At 35.8% G+C, this 20,167-nt stretch overlaps 1 protein-coding gene across 2 annotated transcripts in view; it reads left to right on the forward strand.

The window, feature by feature from the left end:
* Nucleotides 1-20,167, forward strand: part of VTA1 (vesicle trafficking 1) — a 69,571-nt gene that overhangs the window by 26,881 nt on the left and 22,523 nt on the right. For both annotated transcript variants that reach the window (XM_045499836.1, XM_045499837.1), the window contains exon 5: nucleotides 15,942-16,050. In XM_045499836.1, coding sequence (XP_045355792.1) covers nucleotides 15,942-16,050 — 109 coding nt within the window. The remainder of the gene's footprint in view (nucleotides 1-15,941; nucleotides 16,051-20,167) is intronic.

The raw sequence follows: 20,167 nt of genomic DNA on the forward strand, positions 1-20,167 counted from the left end.
GTCAGTGTTTTTGAGTTTCCTTGAGACAAAGTAGTATAAGAAAAAACAGACTTGGAGTATGAAACCTGAAATGCTTCTCAGTGGGTATCCCTTCTTTGTATTCTGAGGTCCCTATAGATCCGCTCTGTTTTAGCTCCCTTTCCCATCTTTTATTGCTGATCTGATGTTCTTTCTGTTTTTCTGGTGTGCAGCACCATACTAGATACTTGAGGATACAGAAGTGGTTTAAACATGATGGTGGAATAGTCACGTTTAAAGCTTTAGATAGTTCAGTATGGTTTTGGAGAGTACGAGGTGGGTGAAGGAGAATAATGAGGCTTCAGATTAGACAAGTAAGTCATAAGACAGATCAGAAGGAAGATAGAAGACCTGGAATCTTCAGTTAGTGGGTTTTTTGAATAAAGAACTATACTCGGGTGTGCTTTGTATGCTAGGAATCTGTAGAATGGACTAGCGGGAGGAAGAACTGCAAGTCATTTGATGAAAGAACTGTTAATAATTATTGTGGAACTTTGTACAAGGTAGGTTTTTTATTTGAGGAAAAACGATATGTTCAGACAGATTATAAAATTTGAGATGCAGGTATGACATCCACAAATAAATCAACACAAGACTCTTAGAAATAAAGACAAGATGGAGCGCCTGGGTGGTTCAGTTGGTTGAGCATCCAACTTCGGCCCAGGTCATGATCTTGCGGCTGGTGAGTTCGAGCCCCGCGTTGGGCTCTGTGCTGACAGCTCAGAGCCTGGAGCCTGCTTCAGATTCTGTGTCTCCCTCTCTCTGCCCCTCCCCTGCTCGTGCTCTGTCTCTCCCTGTTTCTCAAAAAATAAAACGTTAAAAAAACAAAAAAGGAATAAAGACAAGAAATCTGCAAAAATAGAGGTGACAGTTCAAGTTAGATTATACAAACACTAGGGGAAGAAGATAGTTTGAAAGAGTAGATGGTCAAGTAAACATCCTAGTAAACACCTATTGAAAATGCAAGAGGAAGATGTGAATTAAGAAATAGAGAAGTGAAGAAAGTCAAGATATGAGAGGTGAAGATCATGATAAGGCAGAAAAACAGATCGAATTTGCCCAAGACTTCCAAAAGGACTGGCCTTGCTTCTCCCTCTTCTACTTACTTAGGGAAGCTGCTTTTGTTCCCGTTTCAGAAGAAAGACCACAGTCCTTTGAACTTTTAAATGCCATGGGGCGCCTGGGTGGCGCAGTCGGTTAAGCGTCCGACTTCAGCCAGGTCACGATCTCGCGGTCCGTGAGTTCGAGCCCCGCGTCAGGCTCTGGGCTGATGGCTCAGAGCCTGGAGCCTGTTTCCGATTCTGTGTCTCCCTCTCTCTCTCTGCCCCTCCCCCGTTCATGCTCTGTCTCTCTCTGTCCCAAAAATAAAATAAACGTTGAAAAAAAAAAAAAAATAGAAGAAGAAGAAAAAAACGTGTCACTGAGGATAATTTGGAAAAAAAAAAAAAAAAATGCCAACTGTGAGGATCCCCAATAGTAGATAAAGTAATAATACAGGGGAAAAGAACAAAATGTCCAGAAGTCCTAAGTGAGTAATGCAGGTTTTTTTGTTTTTTTTTTTTTTTTAACTTAAAGATACATGGATACTTGCACATATAATTAGCATGAGGTTCATCTGCATTTCAGAAGAAAAATCTAGGTTTACATTTAGGTATCCCTAACAGAGAACAGCTTCCTTAGTTATTTGAATATAGTAACTAGGGCAGGGACTCTGAATATTTGGGTAAATGGGAGGGCTTCAAAAGGAGTAGGGGAGATTGTTTAGAGACTGAAGATACTGAAGAATATATGTAGCAACAGAGTAAAGAGACACTTTCCCAAAATGTTGACGCTCTTTTCTTTCCCTGTCTCACCACCCAACCTGCTACCTAAGTTCTTCTGCCTTGCATTGGTACTAGACTCAAATAGCATCTGTGTTGGTGGTTAAAGGATCCAGGTAGCTGGAGGGGTCTAAGATGGTACAGAGAAAAGAAGTTAGGCCAGCCTGAAAAGAAAGTGTTGTTAGTTATTTGATTGGGGTGAGGTTTATTCTTTCACCTTCACCATGTAAATTATGCATATTGATTGATTGATTAAAAGCAATCTTGTTTTTTAAGTTTATTTATTTAGAGAGACAGAGAGAAAGTGCCAGCGGGAGAGGGACAGAGAGAGAGAATCCCAAACAGGCTCCACACTGTCAGTGCAGGGCCCGATGTGGGTCTCGAACCCACATACTATGAGATCATGACCTGATCCAAAGTCAAGTCGGATGCTTAACTGACTGAGCCACCCAGGTGCCCAGTTGTGCACATTTAAATTGGGAAATGTGTGTACATACGATTTATGTGTAATTATATTTTCACTGACTTACATATGTTATAACATGCAAAGTTTGTACATCCATTGAAAGTTGTGCATATCAAAATCAACAAATTGCTTGACACACAGTGCTGACGTTTCTCATATTCATTATCATACAGTGCTCTTATATGACTTGTGAACTGATTTTTGACCATGAACTAAATACAGAGAGTCGGCCAACAAGGAAAGTAAAATAAGGGTGAGACTGACTGTCCATCTGCCATTAACATAATGCCTAGGCCTACCAGTTTATCAGCATACTTGCAGATTCTCTTTTCTCTTACTTTTAATGTTGGATTTTTGTTTCATCATGTTCCATGTCTGCTAATGGCATCTTCAGGTTTTTCCAAATAATGGTTTGAAATGTCAGATAATTGTAGGTAAAGCTCCACTGAGTGGAATAGGGAGCAATCCACTCTGGCTGTGACTTTACCAGCTGTCACCAGTACAGATGAGCAGGATGGTGGTTGGCATCAACCCTCTCCCCTACGTCTTCGTGGGTGTCCTAAGAAAATCTGAGGCTTGTACTTATTTACTTGTGATGTAAGCCCAGTATGCCTAAAACAAGACACTCCTATAACATTTCTTATTTCAAAATAACTGTTAAAAAGATGAGCTGTTTTAGGAGTGCCTAAGTGGTTCAGTCAGTTAAGCATCACGATTTCAGCTCAGGTCATGATCTCGCAGGCTGTGAGTTCGAGCCCCGCATCAGACTCTGTGCTGACAGCTCAGAACCTGGAGCTGGCTTCAGATTCTGTATCTTCCTCTCTGTCTGCCCCTCCCCCACTCACGCCCTGTCTCTGTCCCTCTCAAAAACTGAATAAGACATTTAAAAAATTTAAAAAACCAAAACTGTTTCAAAAGCTATGGGTATAAACTGGCTACTTGAAGCATTTAGCAGTTTTAACTCATTCCCTCCTTTCCACTTCCACTTAGTTTCATCCACTTGAAAAACACTAGCAGGAAACAAGTGGGAAAAAAATGAGTTTAAGGATTTCAGGTAGGCAGATTTTTTTTTTTTTTAATATATACTACTGTAGGTATAGTTCAGGATTCTATAACTTATTTGTTCATGTATAAGGTGAATGCAGTGCTGCATTTAACTAGATATATGCCAAAGCTTTTTAACAAATCTGCAGCTTTCCTCAGAAATACTTGTTTTCCTTGCTTCTCAAAGAATGCTGTTTTAAGAAACGCTAAAATCTATAACAACACAGTGGGGAGGAGAAAAGCATTATAATTGTCTCATACTTTTTATTTTGTATTTTTAAATTATCTTTTAACTTTATCATCTTTACAAACAAGGGAATGGTGGTTTTTAAATTGATGTTTTTTAAAGTTCTTAAAATGTTGCTGTTTTTTTGTTTTTTTGTTTTTTTGTTTTTTTTTTTTTTTTTGGCTATCAGCCCTGAAAATTTACTTTAAAACTAAAGAGATAGTGGTTGTCAAACGCAAGCCCCACTCAACTCCAAACCAAGAAGTCATTTTACCTCTTTGGACTTGGTTTTTCTTCTGTAAACTGGGAGGCCAGCTCCACCAGTCTATGAGTATATGTGCCATGTGTGGGAGAGGTGCTGGGAAAAGGAGAATGAAAAACATGAAAAAGCAGACAAAACAAGGAGAGAAGCAAAGCAAAAATAGTTTTAGGTTAGAAGCTACAAAAGGAGGGGTGAAAAGCTACCTTACATCGTTACATAAATGAAAGTGGGAAGTAGACCCACTGAAAATATCACAAAGTACAAATTTCTAGTAAGAGGAAGGGAGAGGAAAGGGACCATTATCCGAGTGTTGTAACACAGAGAGTGGGCAAGCTGAACACCACCTGGGGCCTTCTGTATGACATTTGTATGGGAAAATTTTGAGTCTTCTATAATGTATTGCCTTGCAGGGGGGACTTTGTCTCATTCTACTCTTACATCTTCTTTGGCATTAAGTGTAAATTTCCACCCTGAGGAAAATCTCAGAGTAAAAAACAGAGGCTTTTTTGTACCATTAACATAACAGTGATTAGTTGGTACTTCAGATGTTGCTATAGTTTAGTTTTTCATTTTTCTATCTATAGATGGAGATAAGGTTCAGACTTGTTTACACAGAACTTCTTTCCTAACTCTTCTTTTTTTTTTTTTTTTTTATTATATGAAATTTATTGTCAAATTGGTTTCCATACAACACCCAGTGCTCATCCCAAAAGGTGCCCTCCTCAATACCCATCACCTACCCTCTCCTCCCTCCCACCCCCCATCAACCCTCAGTTTGTTCTCAGTTTTTAACAGTCTCTTATGCTTTGGCTCTCTCCCACTCTAACCTCTTTTTTTTTTTTTTTTTTTTCCTCCCCCTCCCCCATGGGTTCCTGTTAACTTTCTCAGGATCCACATAAGAGTGAAACCATATGGTATCTGTCTTTCTCTGTATGGCTTATTGCACTTAGCATCACACTCTCCAGTTCCATCCACGTTGCTACAAAAGGCCATATTTCATTTTTTCTCATTGCCACGTAGTATTCCATTGTGTATATAAACCACAATTTCTTTATCCATTCATCAATTGATGGACATTTAGGCTCTTTCCATAATTTGGCTATTGTTGAGAGTGCTGCTATGAACATTGGGGTACAAGTGCCCCTATGCATCAGTACTCCTGTATCCCTTGGGTAAATTCCTAGCAGTGCTATTGCTGGGTCATAGGGTAGGTCTATTTTTAATTTTCTGAGGAACCTCCACACTGCTTTCCAGAGCGGCCCTAACTCTTCTAAAATGTAATAGATTTCATTTACTCACAGCATTTTTCTTGGTCTGTTCCCTGATAATTTTCATTTTAAATTCAGGTCATAGTTGCACAAAAGTAAAGTCTGTATCTTCTTTAGTTTTTGACTTTTTTTTTTTAAATATTTTATCTGCCACCATTCTGTATCTTAACTCTGCTATCTCTGTTTTAGTTGTACCTGTTTAACTCTTTTAACTGTGCCTTCTATAATTCCATCTCCGTATTTAAATTTGTTGTTAAAATAAACTTCTGGCATTTCTGTAGCTACATGGAAATCAGTGTCCCAGTTTTAGCAATAGAATCACCAGAGTATATATTAAAATTTTTAATTTTGTATTTTAAAGCAAGGGATGTTTAAAACATAAATACTTTATTTTCCTTCTATGGTATCTTGTGCAGTCTGTTCATGACCAGTATTGTTGATAGACTTCTATTGTATTTTAGATTTGTTTCACTTCTTGCAGTGTTGAGGAGCAGACAGCATTTTGCCCTTTTCCCTTCATGGTCTTTGGTTTAGGTTTAATACTGCAGTTTAGGAAGAAAATAAAAATCGCAGGTAAAAGGTAAAAATACTATTCTTATCTATTGAGTTTCTGCTAATTTTGGGGGGAATCAAATGAATATGGCATGTGTTCTTGTCCTCACGGAGCTTGTGTTCTAATTTGAAAAGAGAAGCAAACTAACTAATTATGAGGATATATGGTGTAGTAATGATAAAGTACAGGGAAGAGATTCCACTCCCGCCACTTGCCTGGCACTATGCTTACACAATTTAGATTAACCTTATTTCACCTTTTACGACTCTGAATTACAGTAAGAACACCAGTCAGAAAAATATAAGTACTTTGTCCCCAGATGCTGTGGCCCGGAACAGTATTCTCAAACTCTGATGAACATCCAGCCTTTTTCTTTTTTTTTTTTTTTTTTTACTTTGTACTTTCCATTATGTTGCAGACTGATAGTTTCGTAAAATACAAGTAATAATTGAATTACTAGAAAGGTGAAATTTAAAAAAGATGTGTAAGGGGCACCTGAATGGCTCAGTCAGTTGAGCATCGGGCTCTTGATTTTGACTCAGGTCATGATCCCAGGATCCTGGGCTTGAGCCCCACGTTGGGCTCCACGCTGAGCAGAGCACGGTGCCTGCTTGAGATTCTCTTTTTCTCTCCTCCTGCCCTTCTCTCCCAGTCACAAGCTCTCTCTCTCTCTCTAAAATAAAAATTAAAAACAAAAAAATTTTTAAAAAGACATATAAAGTACAAGCCTAATTTGTTATAAGTTTCCTAAATACGCCGAATTTCTGTACTATCTTGTCACAAACTGGTAAACAGTTTGCACACCCGTACTGGGTGTCTTTTGATTGACACTGATCATTGGCTTCTCTTGAAGCCCCCAGGGAATCCTGTTTATATCCCGATCTGACTCTCCCAGCTCAGAAAACAGAGCTTTGCAACCTTACTGCAGTGATTGTATATATGAATAGCAGGCTGGGAAGGAGATAATCTGTCTAAAGTATCCATTTGCACTAGAAGGTTCTAAATTAAGCAACATCTTATTGCTAACCTAGAAACCATGGTGGATCAGGAGTAATTTATCTAATTACAAAAGCATGTGTTCAGTACATACACCATACCTTAGGTTTTTATACTTTTACTGTATGTACACTGAAGGTCCCAGCAATTATAATAACAAACAAAAATATGAGGGTAGTATCTCTTACTAGAGTAGGAGTTCCATATATTTTGTATTTGTTTCTGTGTAATAATTGCCAAGAAGTGTGTGCACCTCATATTCATTTAATTGTGAATGAATGGAGTATGTTTGCATGTAGTGTTAGTACAATGTGACTAAGAATGCTACAGGCATTGGCTTCAGAATTCCATACGTACTTCATCACTGTGTTACTTTGGTAAGTTATTTGATTTATATAAGCCTGTTCCTATGTTTGTAAGTGAAGAAAATTATAATAGTTATTCTTTCAAGTTTTTCTAGACTTCAAATGAAAAACTGCATGTAAAGCCTTTAGCAAAGTGCCTAGCATATAGTAGATGCTTAAAAAACATTAGTCTTTGCTTTCACTCCTTGATGGATAATGTACTGTACTATATTTATAAAGGGCATCAGCAAATACATGGCAGTTTTAATGCAAACTATCCTAAATTGCTCAATCTTATGTATTTACTTAAGATGAATTTATGCCTTATTATACAGAAATACTTATTATACAGAAATAAGTAGGCATTATATATCATTACCACTATGTTTGGAGACCCATCATGTGCAGTTGGAGTCCCAAGAAAGAGAGTAGAAAGAAAATATAGAAGAAAAAATATTTATAGAAATAAATGACCATAGATTTTCTAAAATGAATCCAACAAAGTCAGTGAACCCTAAGTAAAATAAATACAAAGAAAACCATACCTGAGAAACATTTTGGTCAAACCAGTGAAGTTCAGTGATGGAAGGGAAAATCTTGAGAGAGTGGTCTTGGGAAATAATACATTGTACAAGGTATAATGTGCTTTGAAGGTAACAGTGCTTTGAAGGATAGTTGACTTCTCATTTTTTGAAAAAGTAGTGGCAAAAAGATAATGAAATTCACATATTTAAAGCACTGAAAGGAAAAAGGAAGAAAAGGCAAGGAAAAAAACCCTGTCAGTGTAGAATTCTATATAGAGCAAAGCTATCCTTCAAAAAAGGAAGGTAAAATAAAGGACATTTTCAGGCAGGTTAACTCACTGCTAGCAAATCTGCTCTAAAGAACTAAAGAACAGCAGAAAGAAACTTTCTTTGGCCTGAAGGAAAATGATACCAGATGGCAGCTTGGATTTCCAGGAAGGAATGAAGTACACTGGACATAATATGTAAATAAATATATTTAAAAGACTATATATTTTTTCTTTTCCTTCATTTCTTTAAAAGATCTATGCCTATTTAAGTAAAAAATTATTATAACTATATATACATATTTGGTAAACCCAAAAGAAGGCAGATAAAGGGAAGAGAGGAAAGTAAAAACAGGTGGGAGTAATATAAAACAATTTAGCAAATTTTAGGCCTAAATACGGCTATATCAATACATACTGTAAATGTAAATGGACTAACACTCTAAAAGTAGAGACTGTCAAACTATATAAAAAAGCAAGCTATAATTTTATACTGTTTACAAGAGACACTTTTTAAGTACAGAAACATATTTTGAAAATGACAGAAAAAATACTGAATGCCAATACTAAATAAACAAAATTCCTGGTGAAATATTAATATTAGACAAAGCAAACTTTAAGAAGATGTGTTAGTAGAGGTAAAATGGGACATTTTATAACAATAAAGGGTTCAGTTCATCAACAAGGTATTATAGTTATAGATGTGTACATACTAAGTTGTAATCTACATAAAACAAACATTAATAGAAATAAAAATATAGAAAAATTCATAATCACAGTTTCAGATATTAACACCCCCAGTTATCATTAGAATGAGTAGTTTAAAAACAGTAAAATTAATAAAGACTGGCCAAATATTGGTTAAAATGTAGAAAAAATAAGAGCTTTCATACATTTGGCATATTTTTATGAAGTTAAATATACACCTACCCTTTTACCCAGCAATTCCTCCTTGGTATTTATCCAAGAGAAATGAAAACTTATGTCCAGAAAAAGACTTGTTCAAGAGAGCTCATAGGAACTTTATTCATAATAGCCCAAAGCTGGAAAGATCCCAGATGCCTACCAACCTATGAATTGATCTCAGCTGTTACTGAGATGTAAAAAGGTACTGCCGATATACCCTGCAACACGGATGGATCTTAAAGAGATTATGCTGAGCAAAAGAAGACTCAAAAGAATGCAAACTGTGATTCCTTTCATATAAAGTAGTACAATATACAAATTTATTCTAGTGAAAAAGTTAGGGTTTGTGTCTGTGTATGTGTGTGCAAAGGCAAACTGATCTGGAAAGAGATATAAAGGAAACTTCTGGGGAACTAGAAGTATTCTATTTTGATAGGAGTATGTTTTATATAGGTATATCTATTTGTCAAAACTCATATACAAAATTTATGCATCTCAAGGTGTATCACTATTACTGCAAAAAAAAGTTAAATATTGAACTATTATTTATAGGTTTGGTTTTTCTTAATGGTATTAGGTTGGCAATTCCAAAACTGCTTATTCTGTAATCTAGGATGGAGCATAGGAGTAGAAATACATTGAGAGAGCCAGTTTTCTCACTTCTGGGGAAAGAAGTTACAATAGGATGGGAGAAGACCAGATTGTGTTATGCTGTTGGGTTGGAATAGGAGATGTCCATATTATTTGTGCTTATTAAATATATTAGATAAATAGAGCAAAATGGATACTTATAGTAATTGTGTAGTAGTATAGTATAGTATAGGGCTATAAATGTATGTATAATATATGTATTTGTGTATATACACATATCATACATACATAGATGTGTGTATGCATGCACATAAAATATAGTTCTTATAAGGGACCTGGAAGCAATGATGCACCAATAGCAATGAGAGTACCCCAGTGTCTGATTTGGGGTTCTAAATACTGTTCATCTATAAAAGGAACCAGGACTCTTATAGAAAGGCTGAATCTAGGACTGGGTCAGGGAAGACACTAGATGAAGCTGGCCCTTTGTCTTGTGCTAGAAAATAAAATGTTTATATGATCTTGGGGACATGTCAAAAGGATCCAGAAACCAACTGGAAAGGGTTTCCACTGTCCATGCTGGGGACAGTTTGAGAATCAAAATGAGAATGATATTAATGATAACTCAATGAATAAAATAAGAATCAATGGGTCTGTACTGAAACATACAATGAAATACATGAATGAATGAATGAATGAATGAATGATGGAAAAACAGAGAAGGCCTTTTACAGTAGAATTCTAATAAATGTAGAAAAATGATAAAGGTAGAAATAATCGGGTTTAAAACGAATGGGTGGGAAGTTTGATGAAGAGTGAGGTATTTCTATTAGTTTCTAAATGTCTCCTCTCAAACTGCATACTAATTTTAAAGGAGAAAAGAGTCTCAATGGAGAAACCTGTGTGACATCACTTTAACCAAGTTATCAAATCTAACACAACCAGTATTGGAACCAACCAATACCATATGCCCTCTAATAAGATGAAGTGAAAAAGACAAACATCACTTCAGTGCTAATCCTGCTAAAAACGCATAACCTGAACCTAATCATAAGGAGGTATCAGACAAATCCTAATAAATACATGCTTTACAACTTAGGCTGTTTTGTTTTGTTTTGTTTTTTAATGTTGAGGTCGAGAAACAAACACTAACAAAGGCTGGCGGTTCCAGATTAAAGACTAAAAAGACATGGCAACTAAATAATGCAAGCTTCTTAAATGATACAAACCCAGAAGAGGAATAACTACCGGGGGCATTAATAAAATTGACAGAATTTGTTGGAACTGTGGATCAGAGAATATTCTTATATAAGTGTTAAATGTCCTGATTTTAATAACCATTGTGTATAAGATTGTCCTTGATCTTAGAAAATGCACAATGGAAGGGTAAGGGGCACAGTGACTTCTGACTTACTCCTAAATGGTACAGAAAAAAAATGCATATATATAAATAAGCAATTTGCATATTGATATATGCATAAATATGTGTATATTAATGGATTGATAAAATGAACAATTGGGGCATCTAAATGAAAGGTATATGAGAGAGTGTCTTGTAAAACTTTCTTCTAAGCTTCATGAAGTTGTATAAAAAATTATTTCACAAAGCTGTGTGTGTGTGTGTGTGTGTGTGTGTGTGTGTCTCTATATATATATGTATTTTAAGATAATTTTGGTTCTTTCTTACCCCAGTGGATTAAGTATTAAACAGTTAATAATCATACCTTCTTTGAAAATCTTTTGGTTAATTTGAATGTACATTCCAAATATAAAACTAGGATAGTTAAATTTAAGTATTTGTGTATTATAGTTTTGTATATTTATTTATGTAAGTACATGTAAATTTAAATGTTTATGTATTATGAGTATGATTTTTTGGTACAGTTTTATAAAATTCTAGTTGTTTTGAAAAATATAAAAGTAGGGGCGCCTGGGTGGCTCAGTTGAGCCTCCAAAATTTCGGCTCAGGTCATGGTCTCACGGCTTATGAGTGCGAGCCCCTCATGGGGCTCTGTGCTGACAGCTCAGAGCCTGGAGCCTGCTTCGGATCTGTGTCTCCCTCTCTCTCTACCCCTCCCCCACTTGTGCTCTGTCTCTCTCTGCTTCAAAAATAAATACACATTAAAAAAAAGAAAAATATAAAAGTATAAAAATGTTAAATCTTAATAATACATGTAATTTGTGTACATGTAATTTGTGATTATAAATACTTCAGTGTTTGAGTCATTGTGGTAATAAATTTGTTGAATGTGTGTTTTTCAAGCATTTCTCATTGTATTTTGTCCAGTGTTCCTGGGAATTTAATAGAGCCCTTGTTTCTATACTATATTTGGGAGCATCGAGGGGCTAAGTATAAATATATTATCTGTGGTATTGCCACAGAGTTAGAGATTATTACTCTCCTTTGTATCATTAAGTGCTTTGAAATGTTATGAAAGCTATGGATTCTCTCCCAAGCATTTGTGCATCACATTTTTGCATATAATTCTGCGAGTTTCACAGTCACCCTCTACCCTAACCACTGACCCTTCTTTGCAAGCCCAGGTCAAACTGCATACTCGAATGTAATATTCACATTTATTCCTTAGTGAAAAATGTTTTATTCCAGTTTAGTGTTTTTCGTAGTATAGTTCCAAGACAGCCACCTTCGGAATCATTTGGGGTATTTGATTTTAAAAAAAACATGTATTTCAGAATCTAGTATCCTGTCATTCATCAAATATTTATTAAGCTCTACTATATATCAAACATGGTTCTAGGCACAAGTAATGCAGCAGTGAATAAAATCCCTGTCCTCGTGGGAATCATATTTCTCTGGTGGAGACAGACAATGAAAAAATGAATAAATAAAATACATAGTATGTCAGATGGCAAGTGCCATGGAGAAACTCAAGGTAGAGATAGGAAGGTCTATTTAAAACAGGTGGTTGGGGATGGCCTCACATTTAGCAACATTTAACAATGCCTTGAAAGGTAAAGGGAATGAAATACAGAGATGTTCAGATAGAGGCAAGAGAAAGTACAAACCTTTTGAAATAGTAAAGGAGGTCTGTTCAAGTTCAGGTAGTAGCAGTGAAGACTGGCTGAATCTGGAGTGAGAGAGATTAATAGGAGGTGAGGCTGGGGGAGGAGGAGTTCAGTGAGAATTGATAGGATTTAAGTGCTATTTTTAAAGTATTTCTTTCACTCTAATGGTCAAGTGTGGAAGTAGGGAGACCCATTAGTTCATTACTAAATAATCAAAACCAGAAGTAGTACTGGCTCAGACCAGAATTTGCAGTAGTAGATGCTGAGAAGTGGCTGGACTCTGGATATATTTTGAACAGAGAGCTAACAGACTCTAAAAGATTCGTTGGTAGATTGTAAGAGAAATAGAGGACTAAAAATGACTCCAGTGGTTTGGGCTTGAACAACTGCAGGAATGGAGTTGCCATTTACTGGCATATGGAGGAACAAATTTAGTAGGAAAAGATCAGAAGTTGGTGTTGAACTTTGAATGTTTTCAACTATCTGCCATACAAGTGAAATGTGCGGTGAATATAAGTCCTGACTTTCACAAGACAGAACTGAGCAGAAGATACGAATTTGGGAGTTGGCCACCTAACGTGGTACTTAAGGCCATAAGAGTAGATGAGATCCTTCAGGTAAAGTGTCAGAAGAGAAGATGAGAAGTCCAAGCAAGAACTGAAGCCTCTGGCCTTCCCCACCCTGGAGCTAGAATCAGGAGCACCCTGCCAGGCAAAGAAAACCAGATGACCTTGATAACCCGGAAACCAAGTGAAAGGAGGTTGCAAAGAGGAGGAAGTGCTCAACTTTTCACTCTGATAGAGTCAAGTAAGATGACCTCTAAACTCTGGATTTTGCCAGAGAGAAGTAATCTGTAACCTAGACAAAAGCAAGAACTTGACTGGGTGGGCTCAAGACCAAAATCCAAGAGGAAGAATTGGAGCATTCTTTTTCAAAGTGGCTTTTTGGTATGCTAATAGAGAATGTTTTCATAAGATTTCCCATAGTTTAGGCTAAGAAGTTTTGTTACTGTATCTTCATGGGATTCTTACATGCACCAGGTTTGAGAACCCCTGCTGTAGCCTGTGCTTGGTATTTGCTAACCATTCTTCAGTGTAACAAGCGCAAATGATTTAAAAATTAAATGGAAATTCTACTTACCACTGTTGACTCTAGGGGCCCAAATTTGCAGTTGTCAGTGATTCTCATCAATCCTGTATCAAAACAGGAACTTAAAGGCCAAGGACAAAAGTAAAAGTTCTTTTTGTAATTCCTGTTTCCCAGAAAGGATGTCTAATTAGCCAAAAAGAGTTAAAAGATGTCAAAAATATTGACATCTTGAAAATTTCCTTTTAAAACATTATTTTATATCTAGCATCCTTTATTTTAAAGAAAATAAAACTAAAAAGCAAATTTGTTTTAACAATTGCCAAAATTTTCTGTATTACATATTATAAGCTCCAGGTTGCAGGGGTGTTTTGAAAACTGCAGAATAAAAAACAAACTGTTGTATGGATTTATCTGCTCTGGGGAAATGTTTTTTTAATGTATATACTAAAATGAAGCCATCTTAGGTTAGCGTAACATTTTTAAACTTCACATACTAATGAAGGAACCCAATGTGGTTTAAATATTTACACTATTTGTACTATAATATTAGGAATAAAGGAACCTCCTGAGGTTAACACAATACAACTTAACCCAACTCAGTCTTTAGCATTGAATTATTTCATGCCAAGAATAATCTGTCCTATTCTTAAAGCTGAAGAAGGCAAAGTAAACTTTCTTAAGCAATTTATTCATTTTCTTTCAAAGGGGTCCTCTTTATGTCTACCAAAGTACAACCTATATAACATGCATTAAGTAGCTGACCTTTTAAAGCTAGTGTTCCCTTATTTCATATATTCCTAAGTTGTAAAGTGCACTGTGCTAATTATAACTTATTAAGGCAGCCCTGAATCGAGTGGTTGGCTTCACTGCAAAATAGTGTGATCTTGGGTAAACCATTTACTTTTGTATTGCCATTTCCTCATATTTATAATAATGGGATTGCAGAATCCTAAGAGAGAAAGGCGAAGGAAAGATTACAGACTTTGGGTAGTACAAGTGCCACGTGTAGTAATGGAAGTTATTGCCCAGCTTTCACTTTGGATTCCAAAGTTCACACCTACTTTGTTCATCGTTATCCCCAGCACTTAGCATAGTGCCTGACTTGAATAAATGATAAATTATGTGTTGACTTGCTGGTATTCAGGGAGCCTGATAAGGAAGTAAACATTTGAACTGAGCCTAAGGAGACTTTTGTCAGAAGAGGAAACCATCTTACATAGGGAGACTAGCATGAGGAAACACTGTAGGTGAGCCAGTCCTATCTGGACTCTGACCTTTTGTGTGATGAAAATGAGAACCAAACAGAAGAGAAATAGAGACTTTTTTCTCTAGAGTAACTGTGAAGAAATGAAAACTTTAAATGTGGATGCTTCTTTTGAAGAGCTTCTTTGTGAAGTAGAATAAATTATAATCATACCTGGAAGAAAATGGAAACCCTGTACAAAAGACTTTTTAGTAGAATATATGAGGATTGTTTGATAAGAAAAGGGAAATTAAATATGGTACGAATTCAGTAATCTGGGAGTTAACCTTTTTTTTAGGTATCTATATACTTATCTGTAGTAGTATCTAGATCATTTTGCATAAAAAACTAAGTATCTGTGCTGTGTGCAGTATTTCTATTTATTGGCGACTCAGTGGATCTTTGCAAAAGGCAAATTATTATTGTTTCCAACATAATGAAACCGCATACAAGTCGCCTGGAGATCTTGTTATGGTGCGGATTCTAATTCAGTAGGTCTGGGAGGTGCTTAAAGATTCTGCATTTCTAACAAGCTCCAGTCATGATTATCATAAAGGTCAGTTGGAATATAAACTAAAAATTACTAACCCATCCAAAATTCTAAAAGCTTTCACATTTATAAATTTTTGTCTTAATTTTATAGTGTGTAAGCATCAATTTGAAGGCAGGAAAGAAGAGGAGGCAACTCGTAGGTTCTTTATTGATATTTTCAGTTCTCATAACAACCCCACGAGGTGTATTACTTTTCCCCTTTTTGGAATTGAGGTAACTGAGATTCGGAGGTGGTCAAAAAGTTAAAAGGTCAGATTTGCCTAGCTGTCTGTGTAGTGTCTGTTTTAACAACTGCATCATCTTATTTTTCTTTTTGTTTTCATAAATGTGTTTTCATAGATTTGTACAGATCAATTTTTTCTTCTTTGGTGGAAATAGTTGAATCTGTTGTTACTATCTTTTACATTTAATTTTAGAATTCCATTTAGCTTAGTTCTCCCCTGTCCATTAGAGTTACAAGTTTTGCTGGAAGGACACTCCCATATTTTCATTGCAGACCTTTTCTAAAATTAGAAAATCATAAAAGGGAACTAGGCATGTGTTTTGAGGAAGATAGCTTTTTATGGTCTGTCAAGCACCAGACAGCTGGTAGGATCCAGTGGGGAAAGGGGATTCTTTGCCATATTCTTGCAGAGATACAACATGCAAATATGGGTTTTATCTGAGAAATACCATGTAGGTTATCACAAATGTATATTTTCATTTGACTTATTTACTGCAGTCTAATACTAAAATATTCCTTCTAGAATGTGAAACACAGAAAGTATGCAAGGTGGAAGGCAACATATATCCATAACTGTTTAAAGAATGGAGAGACTCCTCAAGCAGGGCCTGTTGGAATTGAAGAAGATAATGGTATGTATTTATTTATCTAAGCAAAATGATTTAGCAGAATCATAATTGTTCCAAATATTATTACTGAAAGTTTTTGGAAGAAACTGTACACTTTTGTTTGTCGCGTTAGTTCTAAAATCTGTGAAAGTTAAGTGTGAAATCATAAATCTAGGGACAGTGAGAGATTAGGGCCAAACTGCTCTAATGTCTGTGTCAACAAAATGGCCTGCCTCTCTCCTACCTATAATCAGATTTTATTCCAACATATAATAGGTAATCCATTTATAATTTATAAAATATTTCCAAACCACAAAGACACTGTTATTTTTTACATATCTATTTGAGGTAGATTTTTTTGGCAAAGGGGAAGATAGTACATTCACATGGTTCAAAAGTTATAGAGGATATAAAATATATGAAATGAGTTTCTCATTTCCACCACATCCCTCATTTGCCCAGATTCTACTAAAACCCAAATAAACATTATTTTCAGTTTTTTGTGTACCTTTCCATATGATTTTTTATGAATTTACAAGTACATAGGAATATATATCCTCTTTTTTTGTAAGGTTTTTATTTATTTTTGAGAGAAAGAGCGGGGGAGGAGCAGAGAGGAAGACAGAAAATCTGAAGCAGAGCCCATATCACCTGATTTCAAAAGTATTATGCTAAGTGAAAGAAGCCAAACACAAAAGGCTAAATACTATATGATTGTATTGATATAACATCCCAGAGAAGGCAGTGCTCTAGGGACAGAAATCAGATAAGTGAGTGCCTAGAGTGAGGGAGTGGATTTACTACAAAGGAACATGGGAAAGGTTTGGAGATGATGGGATGTAGTGGTTGTACAGTATATAAGTTCGTCAAAACTGTATACCCAAAAAGTAAGAATTTTACTGTATATAAATTATATATCACTAAACCTGCCTTTTAAAGACCAAAGGGGTTGGGGGGAGACAAAGAAAACCTTTGTGTTCTATTTATTTAGTATTCAGGAGACTGTTTAGAGTGTTATAATGCCACTTGGTGAGAAAGGTACACTGTGGTTTTGTATATGAATACTCTGTGTAAATGATTTTGTAGTCCACATCTTAAGAGATGCAAGCTTTCATGCATTTCATGCTTTCATTTCAGGTTAATTTCTTGCTATCTATTCCTGAAGCGCTCTTTATGATATGCCCTTAATCTAATGTTTTGTTTTGTTTTGTTTTGTTTTGTTTTTAGTGTTTTTTAATGTTTATTTATTTTTGAGAGAGAGAGCACAAGCAGGGGAGGGACAGAAAGAGAGGGAGACACAGAATCTGAAGCAGACCCCAGGCTCTGACCTGTCAGCACAGAGCCAGACATGGGGCTCGAACCCACAAACCGTGAGATCATGACCTGAGCCAAAGTCAGACACTCAACCGACTGAGCCACCCAGGCGCCCCCCTTATCTAATGTTTTAAATAGTCTTTTACACATAGAATTCTTCTTGTAATTATTTTATGTAATAAATACCTTGCATTCATATAGTGCCTTAAAGCTTACAGATTATTTTCACATTTCTGAAGCCCTCAGAAATCCCTTAGGAATTGTTACTACTATTTTACAAAGGAGGAAGTTGAGGGGTTTGGGCCTGCCTAAGGACTTAGAACCTCAAAGAGGAGAACTAGAACTTGAGCCTTGGCCCACTTACTCGGAGTCCTGTGTTTTTTACATTCTTCCTTTCCTACTTTAATATCGACTGTAGTCCAGAATGTTCTATGTCAGGCCTACTGTTAACAAGCGTCCATGGGAAAATAGCCAGCATCCTCAGGCTACAAAGCAAGAGTAACCACAGTGTGGCATCAACCTACTTTACCATTTCTCCCTCCTAAAATACTCATCTTTCTTTACTTACCTGAATCCTGTCTGTGATATTTTCTCCTTCATCTGAATTTCTGCAGAGCTGTTTTGTTTATAGATGTTTGTAAAGTCTTTATAAAATATATAGCATTTAATAAAGTATCTTCATAATTTATGTTAATTTTTATCATTTATGGGGCACTTGCTAGGTATTAGGCACTGTGCTAAATATTTTACGTATATAATTTAGTTCTCAGAGTTTCTGAAGGTAGCTGCACATCCCTGTTCAAGCTCTAATAACTAGTTAATGAAACTCAGTATTGGAACCCAAATCTTTCTAATTCTGAAGTCTGTACTCTCGTTATACATTTAAGCAGATGCATTTTTTTCCTTCATCCAGTTTGACATTAGATAACAAGACTTAATACATATTTGTCTTCCCCACTGAGTGTTACAAGAAAATTTCTACGTCAGCCAGTCAACATAACTGTTAATTTAACATTCTCTTGAGAGCATAGTACCAACATTATGAGGAACACTTCTATGCTTTAGACATGATGTAGAGCCCTAAATTTGGAATGAACTCCCACTTCCCAGGATATACCTTTGTACTTAGATTTTTTAAATGTAATTTTTTTCATTCATTTTTGAAGAAAATTTTTTTAAATGTCATTTAAATTTGTTTTAATGTCATTTTTTAAAAGTCATTTATCAGCTAATGCTGAGTACCAGGGATAGTACGAGGGATAGATACCAGGGAGTACCAGAGATAAATAAGAGACACGGTCCTTTACTTAGGAGCTTACAAGCTCCTTAGAAGCTTAGCTCCTTTACTTAAGAGCTTACGTCCTCATGGGGAGCAATAGGTTTAATAAGCAGTTATAATAAATACATGATAGTAAGAGATTGTGCTAATTGAGTCTCCAAAGAGAAGTTGAATTAAGTCAGGTAAACAAAAAACAAAGGATGAAAAAAGCATCTTCCAAAGCAGCAGGGAGGCCAGTTGAGAACTGGCTGGACTGTAAGTATTGCTTGCGGGGAGGAGCATTTTGGGGAGTGAGTTGAAGGATAATTCTGCATATTGTGAGATGAATTCAAGGGCTATTAATGACCTAAATTGTAAATAACAAAAGCCTGGGTGAGATATTGGCCATGAGGATAAACAGAAGGAAGGGTAATCAATAGAACGTAGAATACTTCAGTGACAGAGGAAATGGAAGATGATCCCTAAGTTTCCAGCCTTTCAAAGAAATGACTAATACAACATGAGCAGGTTTGGTGGGGAAAATTAAGAGAAGACACTGAGATAGTCATGTGATTACTACTTGGAGAAGTCGCAAGTGGCAGATCTTCTTCCAAAGATTGCAGGAGAAGGTTCTGGGCTAAAGGTAGAACTTTGGAGTTGTCAGCCTGAAAGCAAGAGATGAAACCAAGGTAAAATGTTGGATCACCCATGGAGAATGGATAGCTTAGGACCTAAGGCCAGAGATGGAAACTTTCTTCACTTTCAGTAATTACATTAAATTGGAAACCGAAGCTGAACCACTTCTATTATCTGATTACATTTAAGGTGCCTTTTACACATTATTTGTAGTAAATTTACTCATGTTCTAGTTCTCATTACGTTCAAACATTTGGTTGGAGACATTTTACTTCTTGTATATGGTATACATATATTCTTAAATATACCATGAAAATATCTTTTTTGTTCTAAACATTTTATTTTTTCAGTACTATTTCAAATGTGTCATTTTAGGTACATCAAAATGCCTAAAATAATCAGTGTTATTTTTTAGACATTCAGTATCAATGACTTCTCTAATATTAACATTTTTAACTTTCGCCCTTGAAAGTGTTACGTTTTGATTATTATCATGATCACTTTTGTTCTGAAATGGTTTCTTTTAGGTTCTATAATACTACCTTATTAGAATATTAGATCTATATAATTTTTGTTGTGTTTTCCCAAAGTTGGCTTAAGTGGAGCTTGTAATTTGTATTCGTTACTTTTATTCTGTTTTTGTGGAGCTTCTAGATAGTAGAAAATGGTGAGTTACAGAATGCCAGTAATAAATCCTTTAAAATATGAAGAGTTTTTTTTCACTCTGTGCTTTTTCAAAACAACTTAAAATGTAACCTGGTGGCATAATCAGTGTCAGTGTCATAACCTCTAACAGTATATGCTCAGAAGTGGTTTATGGCTCTACCAGAGGATGTCCTTAAATCTGAATGTGTAAGAGAAAAGTCTTCTTTAAACTATGATTTTCTCGATATACCATTATATTCTCTAGTGTTCTTAAATTAACTCCTGACG

This window comes from Leopardus geoffroyi, chromosome B2, assembly GCF_018350155.1.
Source record: "Leopardus geoffroyi isolate Oge1 chromosome B2, O.geoffroyi_Oge1_pat1.0, whole genome shotgun sequence".
Taxonomy (NCBI): domain Eukaryota; kingdom Metazoa; phylum Chordata; class Mammalia; order Carnivora; family Felidae; genus Leopardus; species Leopardus geoffroyi.